The 20,982-nt window shown below is 43.1% G+C and overlaps 1 protein-coding gene across 2 annotated transcripts in view; it reads left to right on the top strand.

The window, feature by feature from the left end:
• The window catches only part of PDGFA (platelet derived growth factor subunit A), a 42,275-nt gene extending 21,806 nt beyond the window's left edge, over positions 1-20,469 (top strand). Inside the window, exons 3-7 of one of the 2 annotated variants that reach the window (XM_081338275.1) lie at positions 5,334-5,438; positions 7,397-7,584; positions 18,204-18,330; positions 19,027-19,098; positions 20,134-20,469. In XM_081338275.1, coding sequence (XP_081194401.1) covers positions 5,334-5,438; positions 7,397-7,584; positions 18,204-18,330; positions 19,027-19,094 — 488 coding nt within the window. In that variant the 3' untranslated portion in view covers positions 19,095-19,098; positions 20,134-20,469. The remainder of the gene's footprint in view (positions 1-5,333; positions 5,439-7,396; positions 7,585-18,203; positions 18,331-19,026; positions 19,099-20,133) is intronic. The other variant, XM_081338276.1, reaches the window with a different exon arrangement.
• The last annotated feature ends 513 nt before the right edge of the window (positions 20,470-20,982 follow it).

Below are 20,982 nucleotides of genomic sequence, written 5' to 3' on the forward strand. Positions count from 1 at the left end.
TGATATGTGATGTGAATGCCAGGTTTTCTGTCTTTTTCTCTCGTGCTTCTTTGATCCGTGTGGTTGTTTCAAGGTACCATTATTTGAAAGCTTTCCATTCTCTGCAAAGAGTTTGTTCTGCAGCTGAGAGACAGCGAAAGCCAATCCAGCAGGTTGTGGCGTGTTCTCGTTTTGTTCCCGGCTTTTGAAAAAAATAAAAAAAAACCAGAAAGGGGAAAAAAAATTATGAATAGAGGCTGCATTGTCACAGCGCTGACAGAAAGGTGCAATCATCGTGTGTATTTTTTTAAGTCTTTCAAGAAGATAGTATGTATTAAATGGCGGTAATTAAACATCATAAGTCTAGGCCCTCAGGCTGTGGCTCTCCACATTTTTGAGGGGAGATTTTGCTGGCTTTGAAAGATGGCTCTCTTATTTATTTCTTCCACCGATCGTTGTACATTTCTCCCAAGACTGTGTACGTGACTTGTTCCCTTACCATTTTAGTTTCATGATCCAATTCGGGATGAGAGATTGAAGAAGAAGAAAGAACAAAACCAAACCAAACCAAACCATAGAGCATTTAAATTGTGAACTTTATTGGGGATAAATCGTAATTGATTGACTGGAGATGGTCCTGGAAAGCCAGACAAAGCTAGGATGTTTAACTCAGAGAAGATCTAATGAAGACCCAGGTTTGCAAGCTAGATCAAAGGTAGAGGGCATTTTTTTTTCTGTAGAGACTTAAGAATTAAACCAATGGGGTCCATATTTTAAGAAAAAGGATAACTTGGCCTGGATTTATGGTAGAACCTCTTGGTGGTACAGGCTGCTCATAATAATAACAATTGCCTCAAAGGAAGGGAGGACCTTTTCTGTCTATCGCTTTCAGAATCTGCCACCTGTTGTGAATGCTGTAGTAATGTTGGTTTTATTGCTTTGGCATCAGCAGAGGGCTTGTCTTGACAGTATTCAAGGCGTTGTCCAGCTCTTTCTCAGACCTTGTCTGGGGTCTATTGGAATGACAGGTCAGCATCTATGGAGAAGCTTGACTTCATCGGCACCCAGTTCACCTTCTCTTTTACTGAAAACCTTAGGACGCCATCTTTGTGTGTGTGTGTGTGTGTGTGACTGGAAAGATCAGCATGAAAGTGGCCAATAAATGACAGGACAATTCATCAGTGGAACAACTTGCCTCCAGAAATTGTGAAGTTTTAAAGAAGCGATTGGACAACCGTTGTCTGAAATGATATAGCATTTCCTGCCTGAGAAGGGGGCTGTCCAGCCCTATGATTCTTCCATTCTGTTATTCTGTAAATCTATTTTATTCTTCTACAGCAACTAGCTAGCTAGCAAGCCACCATCCCATCCCATCCCATCCCATCCCATCCCATCCCATCCCATTCCATTCTATTCTATTCTATTCTATTCTATTCTATTCTATTCTATTCTATTCTATTCTATTCTATTCTATTCTATTCTATTCTATTCTATTCATAATCATATTCACCAAATTTGAAGAGGCCCATAAGCAGGATGTCCAAAAAGGAATTCTTTGTATGTGCTTGGCTTACTTTCCTTCTCTGTGACAGAAATAAAATGACTTGTAGAGTATTTTTAAGATTTATTTGAAGGTCCCAAGTTCATCCAGTGTCAATCAGAGAGAGGATTTGGTTCATTTTCGTTGATGAGTCTCAAAGAAACATGAAATGCCACGTTGTTCTTGGTTTATCTCAGCCCATCAGTGTCAACACTACCTGACACAGGTTCTCTTGAATTTTAGGTAGGAGTTTCTCCAGGCTGAATAATGGTCAAGAATTGAACGTGGTCAATTTGAAATAGATGCTCTGTCAGGGAGCTATGGACTCTCCAGGTCCATATTTTGATCATTTGTTCTCCTTTCAACTTCTCCCAAGCGCGTTGTAGTATTTAAAGCAACTGGGATGCTTTCCAGATGTATCAAAGCCAACTCTCATAATTCTGGAACCTGCAGATCAAGGCAATTGCTTTGGAGAAGTTTGGCTTGGAACACCAGATTAGGATCTTGGTATGAGGGGGTGGGGGTGGGGTCTTATAGGGCACTTCATGCATGTTTTTGCACCAGGACAGATTCAGATGTAGATTCATCTAGGCTTACAATGCCATCTGTGTTCTGGAGGTACATATCAATTGTGGTCTATCTGACACCACGAAAGAGCTGGTGATTTTCTTCAGGTTATGAAGAGCTTGTGGCTAGCTCCTTGGATGAAACTCTTGGCTTCACCCCACCCCCTGACTCTTCTGCCACCCTAGACGTTCAATCCTTGAGGTTCCACCAAACAATGGGATCGATGCAAATGAACCCCCCCCCCCAGTTTGGCTTAACCTGCTTTTGAGGAATTCGGAGGAGAGGTTGTGGTAATGGGAGTGTGCAGTCCTCCTCACCTGCCTCATAAAGTCTTCTGAAAAGAACATTAAAAAAAGGCAGAAACTGTGCTAACTATTATCACATAATAAAAGTTAACTACTCGTTGGTTTCTGCAGCAGTCACATCCCTCTAAGTATATGAGATGTCCAAAGTTATTTGAGGATGCATTTCCTTCTTTAAGCTCATGGACATTCTCTTTTCAAGACTTTACTTGGACCAGGCCATACCTGACTTCTAAACCTGACTACGTGTTCCATTGAAATAGTTCGCCAAGGACATTTTTGTTGCTTATTTACCTGTCATCCCTTTTCTCTGTGGATTGAACCCGTGTCACTTCTCCTCAAGTGATCTTTTGGTGTGCCTTCTCCCAATGCTCTAGTATCCGAATATATTGGGAAACTTACCATTCTTGGTTGGCACCCCAACCTCTGAGGCACCTAAGGCGGGGGAAGGCCGCTGTATTTCTGTGATCCCGTGAGTGTGTGTAACATGCCCGCATTTGGTGAAGATGAATGTCAGATTATTTGGCAGGATTCTGGAGGGGGGGGCAGGCTTGGGAATAAAGGGTGTCCTATGGGTGAAGAGTGAGAAAAAAAAGGATTCTGCATCAACCACCCTCCACCCCAACTTTGAGAGTTATGCTGCAGATAACTTAAACCAAGAATTTGGAAGCTAGCCTACCACTGAAAGCCACAATAAATTTGAAGAGTTGACCAAATGATGGTTCTTTTCATCTTGGTCTTCCATTCTCCACAATAGCTGCAGCAAAGTTATCGGTATAAGGTTGCTGGGTTGGCAGAAATGATTCCCTTGTGCCTAAAAATAGTTATTGGGAGTTTAGGGTAAGCGAAAGATGGGCTGTTGGTGGCCACCATTTTGATATTTTTTTTTGTCCCTCTGGCATTTGTGTGCTGGGCCAATCACCAGGAGATGGTGAATTCTAGTCCTGCTTTAGGCATGAAAGCCAGCTGGGTGATTTTGAACCAAATACCAGGAGACTGTGAGTTCTAGTTCCACCTATTCCTGAAAGGCAGTTGGGTGACTTTGGACCAACAACCAAGAGATGGTGAGTTCTAGTCCTGCTTTAGTCATGAAAGTCAGCTGGGTGACTTTGAACCAATTACCAGGAGACTGTGAGTTCTAGTTCCACCTATTCATGAAAGGCAGTTGGGTGACTTTGGACCAACAACCAAGAGATGGTGAGTTCTAGTCCCACCTTGGGCATTAAAGCTAGTTGGAGGACCTTAGGTCTCTCTCTCTCTCTCTCTCTCTCTCTCTCTCTCTCCCCAACTAGTTATAGGAATCAAAATAAAAAATAAGCATTCGTTCAAAATGAGGATGATTCCCTCTACCCCATGGTATGGATAGAAATCCTGACACTTTAGTGAACCCAATATCTTCTTCCCATTGTGTCTGCACTTGTGTATGTGCGAGCAAGCAAGCAAGTGAGTAAGAGTTCAAGATCCTAATCTTCCTTGAATACAGTCTGCACCAAAGCCAAAAGTGATAACAAAAATCTGACATCCCTGATAAAAGACAAGAACGTGCTGAAATGGTTTCATGCGGTGCCACCAAATTCGGCTGTGCGGGGAGGTGAATGCAAATACTTTTGTCGAACATTCCTGTCCAAACAAGCCTGATTGTTACTTGACTCCCAAACATTTTCAGACTGGTTTTTCTCTTGGGAGAAGAGCTTCAAAGTTCTCTCTTGTAGATACTTACTTGTGTGGAAGATAAATCTGTGAGCCAGGTTTGCACAAGACCCCACCTCTTAAATAGTCTTCAAAACTTGCTGCCAAATGCTTTTTTTTAACATCAGGGGAATGTTTGTGGCCTGTTGAATGGAAGAGTAACTGTATGAACTCAGCTATATCAGCTCCAAAACTTTTCCATCACTTTGGTGTAGCTGGGTTGGTGTTATCTTCTGATAAAAGGGAAGGTCTTGTGTCCGAAGAGGGGCAAAATTGGTGGCCATATAAGAGAAAGTCTTGTATTCACAGCAGGCTGGAAAGAGCTTCTCACAAACAAGTGGGGCGGAATTTGTGGTTGAGTAAGAAGGCAGCGTTTTCACCATCCAGTTGATATTGTGTATTAGTTCTTAGGTTTTAGATCTGGCCTTCTTCATTTTTGAGGGGGAGACACTGAATCAAAAAGGTGGGGATTGGGTATGACACGGAAGGATAATTCACGATGTGGGATTGATAATTTTTCTTCCCAGTAGGGAGATGAGATGGTGGGTGGGACACAGTGGTGGACAGGGCTGAGCTTGGTGGAACCCATGCTAAAAGTTGGTGGAGATGTTCATTCTTCTGGCTACAGTTCTCTCCACCTCTCAGTGACTTCTCCTCCTTCTCCTTTTGGACAGACTGATGGAAGGGGAAAAAATCCTCTTCAGAAGAGTCTCAAAAAGATCTCCTCATTTTGGAAGCTCACCAAGAATGTATCTAAATGCAGCAGAGCCATCCCTAAGGGTCTACAGAGAACTATCTTAGCTTTGCCTGAAAAAAGTGGCTGCTGTCTCAACAAATCTTCTGGCCACCGTAAATAATAATAATAATAATAATAATAATAATAATAATAATAATAATAATAATAATAATAATAATAATAATAATAATAATAATAATAATAATAATAATAATAATATGATGATGATGATGATGATGATGATGATGATGAGATTTTTGAATGGCCGAATCCGAAAAGCAACCATTTCCAGAATAATTAATAATAAAAAAAGAATTCCTGACGCTGGGTTTGAGTCACCATTCATGGTCCTGGAAGAAAAGAACCAGGATGTCAAAATGTTGATTCCCTGGGAGGAAAAAAAGCTGGCTAAAGAATTGAATGTTGGTTAAATGTCACTTTTTTTTTGGAGTCACCAAAGAAAGCAATCCTTTAATCTGAAATGTGGCGTGTTTTTTTTCTTTCTTTCTTTGTTTCTTAGGCTATGACGATGCCGTAGAAACAAATCTGATCTCTCCCCCTATCCACTCAGCTAAGCTGTTGCAAGAAAACCACCCTAGGTCTATTCGCAGAAAAAGAAGCGTTGGTAAGAATTGAGATTTTATTTTTTAAATGATAAACTTTGGAAAGACTTTGTGCCTGGTGTAGAATTGAAATTAAAAAAAATAAAAGCTGAAAACAGAGGAAAATATTTTGCAAATAAATAGAAAAGAGATTGCATGTCGTTGTGTTTTTTTTCCCCTCCCCCCCCAATAGCTCGGTCATCTTCCAGGGTTATAATATGCTGAAAAAATGCCTGATATTCAGTTTTCATGTTCCTGCACGCTCCTGGTGAAATCTGAGTGAGGGAATGTGGTGCTTGGTAGTTGTTTTAGTTCACTGATTTGCAGCTAACTGGGGTTCTCTAAAAACTTGCAAGGGGGATTGTTTGCTGACCCTTTGTGTAACTCCTGCCTCAACTTTCCCTTCCGGTGGGAAAAGGCAGATTTTCCTGCTTCTCTGGGTTAGATGTGTTGGGATCTCAGCTCCCTCTAAGAACAGGGTGTGCTCCATAATTCTTCATCCTTTGGGGAGTCTACCTGTTGGGCCTCTGCCTTGCTTCTGTGCTTGCCTTCTTCTCAAGCAGAAGGTTGAGATGGTGCTGATAACGATGAGCAATCCTCAACGTTTGACCACAATTGGACCAGGATGCCCATGGCTAAACGAGACAATTGTTAAGGGAGTCTCATCCAATATTACGACCTTACGAAGAGAAAGAGAATTGATCTAATTTAATGAAAAGAAGGGCGAGGGGTAACAGGGATATAGCAGTCTTCCAATATCTCAGGGGCTGCCCCAAAGAAGAGGGGGTCAAGCTATTCTCCAAAGCACCTGAAAGCAGGACAAGAAGCAACGGATGGAAACTCATCAAGGAGAGAAGCAACCTGGAACTAAGGAGAAATTTCCTGACAGTGAGAACAATTAACCAGCGGAACAACCTGCCTCCAGAAGCCGTGAATGCTCCAACACTGGAAGTTTTTAAGAAGAGACTGGACAGCCATTTGTCTGAAATGGTACAAGGTTTCCTTCCTGAGCAGGGAGTTGGACTAGAAGACCTCTAAGGCCCCTTCCAACTCTGTTATTCTGTTAGATGATTAAGAGTAGCCTTTATATGCCTTCCTTCTTCTGTAGAGCCCTAGGACACCCATTAGATTGTCCTCTAGGTTTACCTTCAAAACAATCCTATGGGATGAATTCGACTGAGAGAGACGGCATCTTTGATCTTCAAGTGGAAACCCAACATCTTCCACGATTTTAGGAACTGGTTCAGCCACCTATTTATGTCAAATACATTCACTGCCAAAATATATAGGAATAAGTATGATGAGGATCCCATCTCAAGGAATAAATGGCCATTAGAGTTGGGGAAAAAAAAGGAGTAACAGAAAGTAACAGAGAAGTAGTTGGCTGTAATAAGAAGGGAAATTACTATATATGTATTTCCAGACCTTTCACTACTACTCATACAAGTTGGGATATTGTTCTTACCGTTCTTTGTGAAGCAGGCTAAAACTATGGAGGGATGGAAGAGGACAGAAATTTCCTGAATGAAGTGTAAGAGAAGAACAGGCAGAGCTGGGGGTGGTGGTGGAGTTAAATGAATCATTAGCCGACAGTCCTTATGTTGCCACAAACGATCCAATTCCGATCACCTCCTGAATTCAGTTGACCTTTATCTGGTGCCAATTCAGTGTAGTTGATCAGATTCTTGTGTATAGGCAGAAGCAATAAATATTGTGAGCTGCAACTTAATATAGGGTCCCGATTCTTTGTACCTGGCACAAATCGATAAAATAGGAACATGGGCACTCAGTACCAAATAGTTATCGGATTCCTCTGAATTTTCACTGTCTTTCTTCAAGCACTCTGGACAGTTTGGGGGCAAATGAACCCAGAGATGGCAGGATCGGATCCAGATTGTTCTGTATGCAAAGCAAGTGTTCTATTCTTGAGTCCCCAGCTGCACCCTTCCATCCTGTTTCTCATTTCCATTTTTTTCTACAGAGGAAGCCATTCCTGCGGTCTGCAAGACGCGGACGGTCATTTATGAGATTCCTCGGAGCCAAATCGATCCAACTTCGGCAAATTTTCTGATATGGCCTCCCTGTGTGGAAGTGAAGCGATGCACCGGATGCTGCAACACCAGCAGTGTGAAGTGCCAACCCTCGCGGATACACCACAGAAATGTCAAGGTGAGGGGAAGTGGAAGGTTGTCTTGGTGGGGGCTGAGTATCCCACGTCTGAGCTTGTTCTCCTCCAAAACGTAGCTTGAACCCCATGCAGGATAGCAAACCCTTCACATTTTCAACCTGGGCAGCTGTTAGAAAACTCCCAGCTAGGTAGGAAGGAGGGGGTCAAGCAGGGAACTAGCTTTGAATCCTTGCACAGCTGCAAGAAGCATAAGCCTGCTTGTCCCCTCCAAGTTCCAGGAAACCTTATCTGGTTTGAACATTCGAATGGCCAATCAACAAGAGAACCAATCAGCTGCTCAGAATTCAAATGTAGCTCCAAACAAACAACCAATCGCACGGCCAACTGACCCCACTGGCACACAAGACATTGATAAGCTAAGAAGAATAGGAGAAGTAAATCTTGCTAATGAAGTTACCTAGTTTGGTAACGAAATGTTCAGAAATGATATTGAAACAAGATTGGAGAGCCATCCACAACAACAAAAAAAAACTTGTTCTGGTTGTTTCTGGGGAAAAGCAAGCAGTCAGGGAAGATTCTTGTAATATAGGTTGAACACAATGAAGTTGCTGACTTAGACCTTTCGTAAGTAGATCTGGTTGCTCTCCTGTCTGACTGTAGCTGAGTGACCTATCGTTCCATCGAACCCCGGCAAAACTGCACATTTTCAATCCACCAATGCAATCGCTCCATCTGACGTGTTTTAAAAAATGGCAATTTGCAGGCAACTTCTGCTGGGGTGCAATCTTTCGGGGGGGTTCCCCTCCCAGCCCTGGTTTCTGGGTGCCATGGCTTCATAACCCATGCGCTTCCTCCTTTTCTGTGCTAGCCCTTTCCAATGGGTGATCACAAGCAGAAGGCCAAACAGGAACCACCTTAAACACATAACCTGGGAGCGAGATAAGGTAGCTATTGTGTATTCGAGTGGCCGGCGCTTACTTCCTTGAGGTCAACCGCATTGCAAATTCTTTTCAAGAATCTTTGCTTTCCTTTTCTGGCAGTCTCTTTTGCCACTGTCATTTTTTTCTGGGGGGGGGGGCAATTCAAATAAAAGTATTTGGACAGCAGCCTGAAGGAGGCTCAACCTCCTTGTTTCTGGGAATAAGTGACGAATTAGGTTGCGTGCAGATTAATTGTGCACGCATCCATGTGTGTGTTGTGTGTTTAAGGTGGTGTTTGGCACCTCCTGGAGTTAGTTATAACCCTGGATGCGTAGGAAGGTTAAACAGCACGAGAAGACTGCCTGGTTAAGTTCTTCTTACAGACTCCCACAGCTTTGCTTGTGTAATGATAACATGACTTGGGGGACATCTTGCATTTTTAAAAAATAAAATAAAATAAAATCCCTGCTCAGCCAGCTTTCCTGAATTAAATATTAAAAATGATGTCAAACCGCATTAATTCAAGGATAGGGAATATAAAGCTGATAAGGTAAAGGTAAAGGTTCCCCCGCACATGCGTGCTAGTCGTTTCCGACACTAGGGGTCGGTGCTCATCTCCGTTTCAAAGCCAAAGAGCCAGCGCTTGTCCGAGGACATCTCCGTGGTCATGTGGACTAGACGCCAAAGGCGCACGGAACGCTGTTACCTTCCCACCGTAGTGGTCCCTATTTTTCTACTTGCATTTTTTACGTGCTTTCAAACTGCTAGGTTGGCAGAAGCTGGGACGAGTAACAGGTGCTCACTCTGCTACGCGGCACTCGGGATTCGACCTGCCAAACTGCCGACCTTCTGATCGACGAGCTCAGCATCCTAACCCACTGAGCCACCGCGTCCCACGAATTAAATATTATCTGGGCTAAATTGGGCTTTGGGTTGGGGAAACATCACACTTTGGATCAGGGGTCAGGATTGGGGCGGCGGGGAAATATGCCGGATATGGGATTTAGAAAATGGAAGATGGCATCACTCTGTGTGAGGCTAAACCTTCTTGGAGAAAGGGATTTTGATCCTGTGAGCGTGGGGAAATGCTACAACTGTCGTGAGTGCGAGGCGCTTCTCTCCGTACTGCTGTAAATTTGAACGGCCGCGAAACGAATGAGTGTAGCTCGAGAACCACCTGTCCATAGCGTCAAAAAGATTCCTGAGAGATTATAACGCTGCTTTTCATAAAGTTTCCTGATAGGCTATACAGATAGTCCTCGACATACGATCACAACTGAGCTCAACAGTTGAAGGGCGGTATATAAATAAAATTATTATTATTATTATTATTATTATTATTATTATTATTATTATTATTATTATTATTATTATTATTATTATTATTCTGCCGTTAAGGAGAGAGACAGCGAAGTGCATTTTGCTGCATTTTATGACTTTTCTTGCCGTAGTGAATCCCTGCGCTTGTTAAGCTAGTCACACGGTTCTTCAGTGAGCCCCTGTGGACTTTGCTTGTCAGAAGGCTGGTCACAGCCTGAGACCGTTGCAAATATGAGTCAGTTGTCAAGCGTCTGAATTTGGATTGCGTGACTGTGGAGATAGCTGCGATGGGCGTAAGTGTGAAAAAAAAGGTCACAAGTCAGTTTTTTTTCGTGCCGTTGTAACTTGGAACGATCCACTAAACAAAGTGTTGTAAGTTGAGGACTACCTGCCTGCATTCAGCATCCAGTTAAGCTGATATATTGTTCACGCCTATACCCAAGAAACTTATCAGCACTAAATGGGTACTAGATAAGAGTTAATGGGATTCAAGAGGAGCTGGGCTTAGAGATAGCTTGTGGCAACCTAAGGATTCCGGGCTGATTCCTTGCTTGACTCCTCCTTGGCCTCTGCCTCTGGATAGCAGAGGCTGAAAAAAAGCCACCCCACCAATTAATTGATTGGCAGCTTCGGTGTCTGGTCTGTCTAAGCATTCCCAGACACTTCTAGCTTTAAAGAGGAGAGCTGTAAAGGGGAAGGACCATTTTTAACCAAGCTGGTTGGAGACCTTGAGAACATCCAATGGAATTTAGATTTCTCTCCTCTCTCTCTCTCTCTCTCTCTCTCTCTCTCTCCCCTCCTTTGAACAGCAGATTTCTCTGACACTGTAGCAACGGCAGGACATTTTTGGAGATCTTTTGCTTTACGGTTGCAAATAGCTCTTTGGAAAATAGCTGAGTAGATGTTTTGCAGGCAAAGGATTCCACGGTCCATCCTGGGGGTCTTCAGATGGGGCTGGGAGATGAGTCTGAAACTCTCAAGAATGTCTGCTATTCATGGCTGATCATGCTGGGCCAGATACGCCTATAGCTAGTTTGGTATAAAGCAGGGGTCTTCAAACCGGGCCCTTTTATGACTTATGGACTTCAACTCGCCAGGCACACTGGCTGAGGAATTCTGGGAGTTGAAGTCCGCAAGTCATAAAAGGGCCCCGTTTGAAGACCCCCCTGCTCTAAAAGCATCTTCTCGCCTTCTTTGCTTGTCTGGTTTTCTGTGGATCCCTGATTTCTGTTCATCATAAGAGGGGAAAGGGTATTTTCTAGGAAAAGAATCCTGGGATGTCTTCTCAGTGCTATATTTTTGGAAGCAAACGTCTGCCCCGGCCTATGAGAATTGGATCTCAGTTTACTCTTAAGTCAGGTCTGAAAAAAAATAACAATACCATGCGGCAAAGGTCTTGAGAAAAATCCTCCCTTTTCTTAATGTTAATTAAAAAAAACGAGAAGTTAAACGGGAGTGGTGTGTTTTTTGTCAGAGCGGTGACCTTTCTGTCACACTAGTAGCTTCCAATAGAAAATCCCATGTTTCTTTCTTCAGTGACTTAGACTCTTTCTCTCCTTTTCCCCTCATCTTTGATATAATTAATTGCCCTCTGGAATTCCAGTCTTTGGGGGATGAATGGGCCCTGTGTCCCATAATCCCTGAAGATTCTCTTTTGGGGGGGGGGGTCATGCAGAAAGTGGTCTAGATTTCGCTTTTGCTTCTTCCCAGAAGAGAGTTAAAAGCTTCCCTTGTTCTCTTTTCACAGTGTCAAGTTTATGTTACAACTCTTCTACTTATTTAATTTTTTAACCGAAAGCGGAAAGCCCTCTGTTTCTTAGTTTCGTTTTATTGACAGGATGGGGATTGTCAGTCCTCAGTGTACTTCCAGGGACTTAGGGAGCCTTCAGGTTTATTCCATCAGATGGAGGAGGAGGAGGAGGAGGAAGGGAGGGAGGAAGGAAGGAAGAAGAAGAGAAGAAGAAGAGAAGAAGAGAAGAAGAAGAAGAAGAAGAGAAAAGAAGAAAAGGAAGAGGAAGAAGGAAAGGAAGAAGAAGATGAAGAAGAAGAAGAAGAAGAAGAAGAAGAAGAAGAAGAAGAAGAAGAAGAAAAGGAAGAGGAGGAAGAAGAAAGAACAGGAAGGAAGAAGGAAGAAGAAGAAGAAGAGGAGGAGGAAAAGGAGAAGAAGGAGAAGAAGAAGAAGAAGAAGAAGAAGAAGAAGAAGAAGAAGAAGAAGAAGAAGAAGAAGAAGAAGGAGAAGAAGAAAGAAGAAGAAGAAGAAGAAGAAGAAGAAGAAGAAGAAGAAGAAGAAGAAGAAGAAGAAGAAGGAGAAGGAGAAGAAGAAGAAGAAGAAGAAGAAGAAGAAGAAGAAGAAGAAGAGGAGGAGGAGGAGGAGGAGGAGGAGGAGGAGAAGGAGAAGGAGGAGGAGGAGGAGAAGAAGAAGAAGAACAAGAACAAGAAGAAGAGGAGGAGGAGGAGGAGGAGGAGGAGGAGTTGAGGAAGAGTGGGACAAAGAGGGAGGAATAGGAAGAAGAGGAATAGAAGAATGTTTCTTCTTTTTCTCTCTGGGGCCAGGAGAATGAAGAGAAGGAGAAGTCTGAGAAATACAGATTTGGGCAAGATTGGGAACTGGTTAATAAGTGTGAAAAACCAATGTAGAGTTTTAAAAAAACAACAACGATTAACACAATTCTCCCAAACCTGGACCGATATGCCGATCCATTGCTTGTCTAAAATCAATGCAGCCTTTTGTCGGGGATGGGTTGGACCAGTCAAATGGAAATGCTTTTATTCTCCTAAGATTTTAAGTGGGCAATTAGCGGTTGTGGCTTTTTGGTGTTATTTTTAGGATCTGTTTTTCTTCGGTTTTGCTACTTGGGCTTTGAGCCTCTCCCCTGCCCTCCTCTGGAACTTCCGAATAAATACTAGAACTTAATGATTCATCCGAATTCTTCTTCCATGCTCTTCCCCTTTCTAGGGAGGCCAGAGGGCACGCACGGTAACCTTCCTGGAAATAAAAGCACTTGTAACTCTGCTGTGTTCAATGTTGTCCCACCAATGATGTCAAACCGCATTAATTCAACGATAGGGAATATAAAGCTGATAAGGTAAAGGTAAAGGTATTCCCCCGCACATGCGTGCTAGTCGTTTCCGACTCTAGGGGCCGGTGCTCATCTCCGTTTCAAAGCCGAAGAGCCAGCGCTTGTCCGAGGATGTCTCCGTGGTCATGTGGCCGGCGTGACTAGACGCCAAATGCGCACGGAACGCTGTTACCTTCCCACCGTAGTGGTCCCTATTTTTCTACTTGCATTTTTACGTGCTTTCGAACTGCTAGGTTGGCAGAAGCTGGGACGAGTAACAGGCGCTCACTCTGCTACGCGGCACTCGGGATTCGACCCGCCAAACTGCCGACCTTCTGATCGACAAGCTCAGCGTCCTAACCCACTGAGCCACTGCACCCCAAATCTGAGGGATAGCTGTGATGGAGGATGGTGGCAACCTAGTTTGATGGAATCATAGAATCCTAGGGATGAAAGGGACCTTGGAGGTCTCCTTGTCCAGCTCCCTATCCGAGGCAGGAGCCCTTATGCCATTCCGGACAACCGGTTGTCCAATCTTTTCTTGAAAACCTCCAGCATTGGAGAACCCACAACTCCAGGAGGCCAGCTGTTCCATTGATTAATAGTTCTCACTGTTAAGAAATTCCTCCTTATTTCCAGATTGGATCTTCTTCGATGAGCTTCTTGTCCTGTTCTCAGGTGCTGTGGGGAAGACCCCCACCCGTTTTTTGTGAAAGTCCTTCAAATATTGGAAGACCGGTAGTGGAGAACGATGGGAATCACCACCACCACCTCCTGATCCTGCTCTCCTTTCTATTCCTCTTACTTTTCTTCTCTTCTTTCTTCTACTTCTCCTCCTCTTCTCTTCTTCTCTCCTTTCCTCCTGTTCCCCATTTCTTCTCTTTCTTCTTTCTCCTCCTCCTCCTCCTCCTGTTTTCTATCCCTTTTTTCTTCTCTTCTTTCTTCTCCTTCTCCTCCTCCTCCTCCATCTGATGGAGCTGTATTAAACAGATCTTGGCAATGAAGATCTCAGTGGCTAAATTGACGACGCCTCTTCTACTTATCCAATTGTCCTTGAGTAACGGGATCCCTCTGCAGTTTCCCCATCCAGCATATGATTCAAACTGCTGTCTTTGCTTCTGCTTTTTTGAGAGGAGAGACGAAGGCTGTAAATCCCTCTGCTTCTCCAAACATCTCCCATCGGTTAATTCCTTTCTCCCCAAAATGTAATCCAACCATCCTTTCTCCAGATGCATTAGGCAAACAAGCTGGGCTGCTCAGCTGTTGCTTTTGTGCCTCTCTGGCTTTGTGTTGTCTATTTAAACCCCAACAGAATGTCAAACCTGTGGCCCTCTGACCTCTGGCAACCTTTTGGAATGGCTGACTTCAATGGACTGTCATTCCCATCGTGCTGTGGTTAATCCGCTCTGGTCTTCCAGCAAGAAAATACCTTTGTGAAAGAAGGGCAGGCCAGTTCCAAAAAGGTCCTTCCTTAGTAAGTAGGGAGGGATCTAGTTTCTTCGGAAGAAGAAGGCAACGTGTCAGCATCTGAAGGCCCTCTCAGAAATGGTGGCCCAGTCAAGGAAAAGACTAAGGAAACCAAAAGACTTGGCAGCCCCAGAAGAAAGACTAGGAGCCATAAAGGAGAATATTCATAGCTCAGGGTTGAAATCAGGGGTCTCTGGTGCTATCTGAGCTTGGGTGCTTTTTTTATAGATGTTTCATGACCCAACTGGGTAACATCATCAGTGCTAGAAGGGAGTGGAGTTTGCAGGGGGAGGGAGAGAGGGATGGAGGAGGAGGAGGAGGAGGAGGAGGAGGAGGACAATGACTGTAGGATCCTCAGTGATCTCTGAGCTTGCTTGTTTTCTTGCAGACATTTCATTACCAAACTGGGTACCATCATCAGTGTTAGAAAGGAGAGGGGTTTGCTTCCGTTTATATGCTCCATGTCAAGACAAGCCACTTGTACGTAAAAAGAGAGTAAACCCCCCTCCCTTCTAGCATGTTACCAAGTTTGGCTAATGAATCTCCTGCAAGAAAAACCACCAAACTCAGAGAGCACAGAGTACCCACAGTTCTCCTCCTCCTCCTCCTCCTCCTCCTCCTCTTCCACTCCCTTCTAGCACTGATGATATTACCTAGTTTGGGTAATGAAATATCTGCAAGTAGACAACCAAGCTCAGCAACAAACCATCTTCAAAAACCAGGAGTCATCTACAAGATAAGGGTAAGGACTGTAGCAGACACTATGCAGGACAGAAGCAAAAGACCCATCCACAAGCACCAACTAGCAGTCAGAAGACCTGGTGAAAATGCCTTAATTTCACAACCAACGCATGGAACAGACTTCACTATAGATGCAACCAGGATCTCATGGTTCCGACTGTGAGCATCGTAGACCACGCCAAGTCCAAACTTTCTAGAGAATTCCTGGGGGGATTTAACTTGACATGAAAGAGGTGTTTGCAGACTAAATATGCAAAACTAAATACTCTTTGCAGTTTGCTTTTTGGACAGTTGTTCAAGCATGTTTTTCTATAACAACATATTTAGAATATTGTATAGTCAGTGGCTTTGCATGTGTAGAGTTGGTCAACTTTGTGGGGGGGGGGAAATGCAGGCAGGCATCCTAACCTCATTGGATTGCAATTTATTTCTGGTGTTGCAACCTTCGGTGTTGATTCACTGCATCACTGAACATGTGATGATAACCTGAAAGTGTTAACATTTCACATCAGACTGTCTGGTGTGAAAGTGTTTTATCATCTCTGGGATTCTGTCTAGATCTTTGTTGACCAAGGTCTTGATCTGTGTTTTGTTGTAAATGCTTAGTCATCCTTTGATGTTCGATGACTCAAAGTGGCACTAGATTCCCTTCCTTCTTCTCTATTTTCATTTTGTCTGACTATGACAGAGAAAGCAAGTCTATGGGTGTCAAAGCTTGACGGACAGGTCAGTCATTCTAACCAAATCAGTCTACCCAAAATTACCAGTTTTGGAAAGGGATTCAAATAGCAATAGCCCTTAGACTTATATACCACTTCATAGTGCTTTTTACAGCCCTCTCTAGGCAGTTTACAGAGTCAGCAGATTGCCCCCAACAATCTGGGTCCTCATTTTACTGACCTCAGAAGGATGGCAGGCTGAGTCAACCTTGAGTCCTTCAGGATCGAACTCCTGGCAGTTGGCAGAATTAGCCTGCAATCCTGCATCCTAACCATGTCTCTTTGTCTCTCTGGTGATCAAAAGGGCAAGCACCGATGCCCTTAGAGCAGTTGGTTTCTCAACAATTGCAAAACATCTGGATGAACTTCCAGTTTAGGTTCTAGGGAGAAGCTGTTTCTCTTTCAGATGGCTAGAGTGGATGGATGATTTTTAATTACTTCTCCCATCTATCTTTTGAGGTGATGGTTTGTTAATCATCTCCAGCTCCTGTCTGCAAGGCCAATTATGAGTTGTTTAGGAAAAATATTGCCCCAGCAGAGTGGGAGTCAACCTGGCCATCAGGATTGTACAATTCAATAATGATTTACGAACATGGACAGGAACATCATGGCATGTAGGTATGACCTTGAGAGAAGGAATAGCCGCAAATAGACAATAATTAGATAAGAGGCAGCTGAGCCCACAGAAGGAATGGGGGCATGGCAAACATCTGAGAAGGAACATCCTGAGTTTATTGGACTGTGAAGGGGGGGGGAGATTTCATATTTGCTTTCTTTCAGATGTGCAAGATTGATGTTAGCCCTTCAAAGTTGTCCAGACAAGAAGCACACCCATTAGCTCTGTCTTTATTACCAGGTTGAATGAACAGAACCTTGCAATACACCAATCTGGTAGACTAACCAGTAATGGTATGTGAGAATCACCTTGGGAGACAGGAGAAAGAGACATAGATAAAAACCAGGGGTCTTCAAACTTGGCTCTTTTATGACTTGTGGACTTCAACTTCCAGAATCCCTCAGCCAGTCAGGCACACTGGCTGAGGAATTCTGGAAGTTGAAGTCCACAAGTCATAAGAGGGCCAAGTTTGAAGACCCCTGGATAAGACAATGAATGGTCAGATAAGAGACAGCTTAGCCCCTGGAAGGTATTAGGAAGTGGGAAACTCTTCCTAGTTTTTTGGACTGTAAAGGTGTGTGTGCATGGGGGAGATATATCTTCAGACTTGCAAGAATCTCTTCCCTAACCTTAGAGTAAAATGATACTTATGGGTGTGCTTCTTGCCTGGAAGACTACCTTGTGAGGCTGACAAAGAGTGTGTGCATATGTGTAAATACATCCACAACCCAGCTGGGTCAGCCAAGAAATAGGCTGTTCAGTTTTGATTTATGCCTATTAACCTTGCATCTAGAGCAGTTGGCCGAAAGTGGATTAGGGTGGATTTTGTAACATTAAATGTGACTTTGGATAGATTCAAGGCAGGATGGGTGCCTATGAAGCCGGATCTAAGAATGAAACTTCTTATTGGCGTAAAAAGACAACGGATCCTACAGTTTTCATTTTAAAAAAAAAGCAATTACAAATCCGTTTCTCGTGTGACAATTAACGTGTGTATGAATTCTTTAATTTGCAAAATACCATCCGCCCAATGCTGGTTAAACCATCTGTCACACCAGTCCGTGTTTCAGGGCAGTAAATGTTGGTCCCTTTGCCATTTTTTTAAGTCTTTTTTTTTAAAAAAAAAGCATATTCAAGTATATTATCTTGCCTTGCCAAAATCCTGTACTCCAGCTGCAAAGAACTCTTTAAAAACAATTTCACTTGAAGCCGGGAAGTTGTGCTAAACTACAAAGTCAGACCTGAGCAACGGTTGGCTGAACGCCACGCACATCATAAATGCCCGCCAAGTTATCTTGGACAATATCCGGCTGATGAAGGATCCCTTCCTTTTCCAGAAAATTATGCCAACAAGCTCTTTGTAACAGGAGGGTGAGGGAGACTTTGGGGTGTAAAACAGAGACTTTACAAGATCCCAAGTCCAAGTTAGAAAAATTCCACTTAAACCTTGAAAACGGTTATTGGTGGTGACACAACGGCCGTGTGAAGCTCTGCTTCTCTTCCCCCCCCCCCTTGCTTTGAATCTTAAATCTCACTTTCAAAGAAGTTGTTTTTGGAGGCAGTTTGCCCATCGCAGTGATTATTTTATCACTGATTTGGAAAGGAAAATGAGTATTGGAGTTCAACAGTTCTGCACCAAATGATGAGGTTTAATTAGAAGGAGATTTTTGTTTGCTTCTCGGGCGAGTTTAGGGATACGCCCTGCAAAGCGTGAACAATCCACAAAATTCTTCTCCAGGTAAGTGCTCCAGATCGTGTTCTTGGCTACCGTTTGGCTAACAAGTTCCTGAATATTATTTTCTTCGTCAACCCCCTTAGGTGGCCAAAGTGGAATATGTTAGAAGAAAACCCAAATTAAAGGAAGTTCTGGTGAAGTTAGAAGAACACATGGAATGCACTTGTATAATGTCAAATTCCAATCCAGATTTTCGAGAAGAAGAAACAGGTAAGCTGGCATGGACGAAGAGAGAGTGAAGTTGTTGGTGTTGAGGATGACAAGGGTTTTCGGACGTCCTCCAGGGGCTCTCGAGCATTAAACATCTGGAAATGAGAAGCACAGCAGTGGAAAATACTTCACATTGCTTAAATTTACACGTTATAAATCTTAGAGTGGGGGTTATGTCTTTCCCAAAGGTCTTGCGCCCAATTCTTTTGAGAAGGATTTAGCCAAAGTAGAATGGACACCAAAAAGATGGATAGTGGGTGGGAAATTAAACTTTTCAAGGACAGATGAAGGAATTGGGCATGAGAAGGTAGAGTTTGGGTTTGCTGTCCTCTCAGTGGTGCCCCATAGAAGAAGACCATGGTCCTCAAAGGAGAACATGCATTGCTGGCTCTAAGAGTCCTCAAAATTCTATCTGGATGTTAAGAAAATCCTTCTAATAGCAAGAACAGACCAACAGCGAACCATTTATATAGGTGGTAGCCTCTCCCTCATTGGATACGTTAATTTGAATTTCTTAAGAACCTCATTCGTTCTTTTTAACTCTGGTTCTGATCAACAGGTTATTCTGTCAAAAACCTTCAATTAGTTGCAATTGTTTTTCTCTGGGAACAGTTTCTTTTATTCCTTTGCTTCCATAAATGCATGCCCTTTGTGGCTTATTTGTTACATATACCAATACCGCCATTATGTCAACAGGTAGACATAGGAAAAAAGGTAGAAAACGACGGAAAATGTTAAAAGCCTCCTTAAAATGGAGCCCATGACCAGGTATGACCCATATATGAAAACTGCCTTTAAGATCACGACCAATAGAAAAATAAAACTTGACTATCGTCCCTCCCATGTCTGATCATTTTTTAAGATTTGGGGCGTTGGCTGTTGCCGGGAGCGATCCACGCAATCAAATATGATTGGCTAAGCTAAGCTAATTCTCTTCTCTTTAAAGCTACCCCTGCAGATGGTCCATTCAGAGGCTGCTATCCTTGGTGCTTTAAAAAAAATGATTGATAATGGAGGCTAATCAGTGCTGATATGTAATTATTGTTGATTCCCAGGGATCAGGTTGTTCTCGAGGACCCTACGAAGGGATGTCAATTTTTCTTGGGTTGGAAATTTTTTGCAATGGCTAATTTGCTGACTTGTGGCTGGCTGCATGTTTTGAAGTCATTCCTTTAATGAGAAGAAAGCTAGGCAAGACACTGACCTGCCACAGAATCAAGCCACCATCTTGGGAAGAGATAGTCGTTTTTACAAAAAAAAAAACAAACAAAAAAAAACGGGCATCCCTAATTCGAAAAATAAAGATGGCTAGTGAGTGTGACCCAATGAGAGCCCGTCTCCCTAAAAGACGGGCACAATTAAATGGGCGTTGTTGAACGTCTCATAGGAGACTCCGTGGAGTGCTAGGTAACCTTCTGATTTGGGAACATTTTTGTGACTTGGTCTTCATGACGGGAAGATCACGAGATGCCCTCAAAATTTCAAATCCCTCCCACATCAGGTGGACCTCCAACCTTACAATAGTCTTCCGATTTTAATTCTCGAGTCAGGTGAATGACGCTGCCCGCTTGACGAGCATCTTATATTTGGAGCACGGAAAAGCAGGAGGCAGGCCCAGAATTGATGGATAGAAATTTCATCTCTTTTTTTTTCCCCCTAGAGATTTGAGACCCACTTGGATGGAAGGTATCTCTATATCCCAGGCTGGTAGTCTTTAGCCTGATTTATGATCTCCAGCAAATAATGATTCGATTCGACGATTCTTTAATTACGGATGTCTTTTTTTTTCTTTTTCTTTTACAGATGTCAGGTGAAAATAAGCTAGAAAAAGATTTCTTTCTGGGACTCGAATGTACAGGATTTGTTACATTCCTGAACCTAACGCTGTATGGTGCTTTTCTGGATAAAACTTCACTCATCTTCCTATCAGGGGGGAGGGGGGGAAACTGGTTTAATGAGAGAGCAGGGGAGAGAGAGAGAAGGGAGGGGGGAGAGAGAGAGAAACACACAACCACACACCCACACACCCACAGAGACATGCACACACACTTCACCAGAACACGAGGGACAAATGTATAGTTGTTTAAATATGACATCGCAGCAAGTATTGTAGCAGTCTGCAAAAAAAAAATAAAATAACACGACGTTCCCTATCTGTGAAATTGAGAGACGACGAGGCGAAAGGAAGAAGGACGAATAACGAACTCTTAAGCAGACAGCAGACTTCCTAAAAACTGTCAATGGTGCTTTTATTTTATTCCCCTCTTGTCAGATTTATTTTTTCTCGAGAAACGTGCCTGAGGCCGGGACAGATTCAGATGGCGTTTGGGGGCACACGCACGCAAAGAACAACAACAACAACAATGGCGACAACAATGGTAACCGCCAAGAGCAGGAATGTATGAAATGCCCCGGGCAGAATCTAGAGTGGGTTTTTTTTTAATTTTTTTTATTGTTTGGCTTGGCGGTGATTTAAAAGTCTATATATATCAAAAAAAATCCATCTGGGGCGCCTTAAGTTTTTTTTTTTTTGTTTTATTTTGGGTTTTTTTTTTACACCATCAAGTTATTGAGCTTTCCTTTTTATTCTTTTGCCTAGCATTTTATTATCTCTCTCTCTCTCTCTTTTTTTTTTTTTTTGGACTAGATTTA

This window comes from Vipera berus, assembly GCF_964194415.1.
Source record: "Vipera berus genome assembly, chromosome: 13".
NCBI lineage: Eukaryota > Metazoa > Chordata > Lepidosauria > Squamata > Viperidae > Vipera > Vipera berus.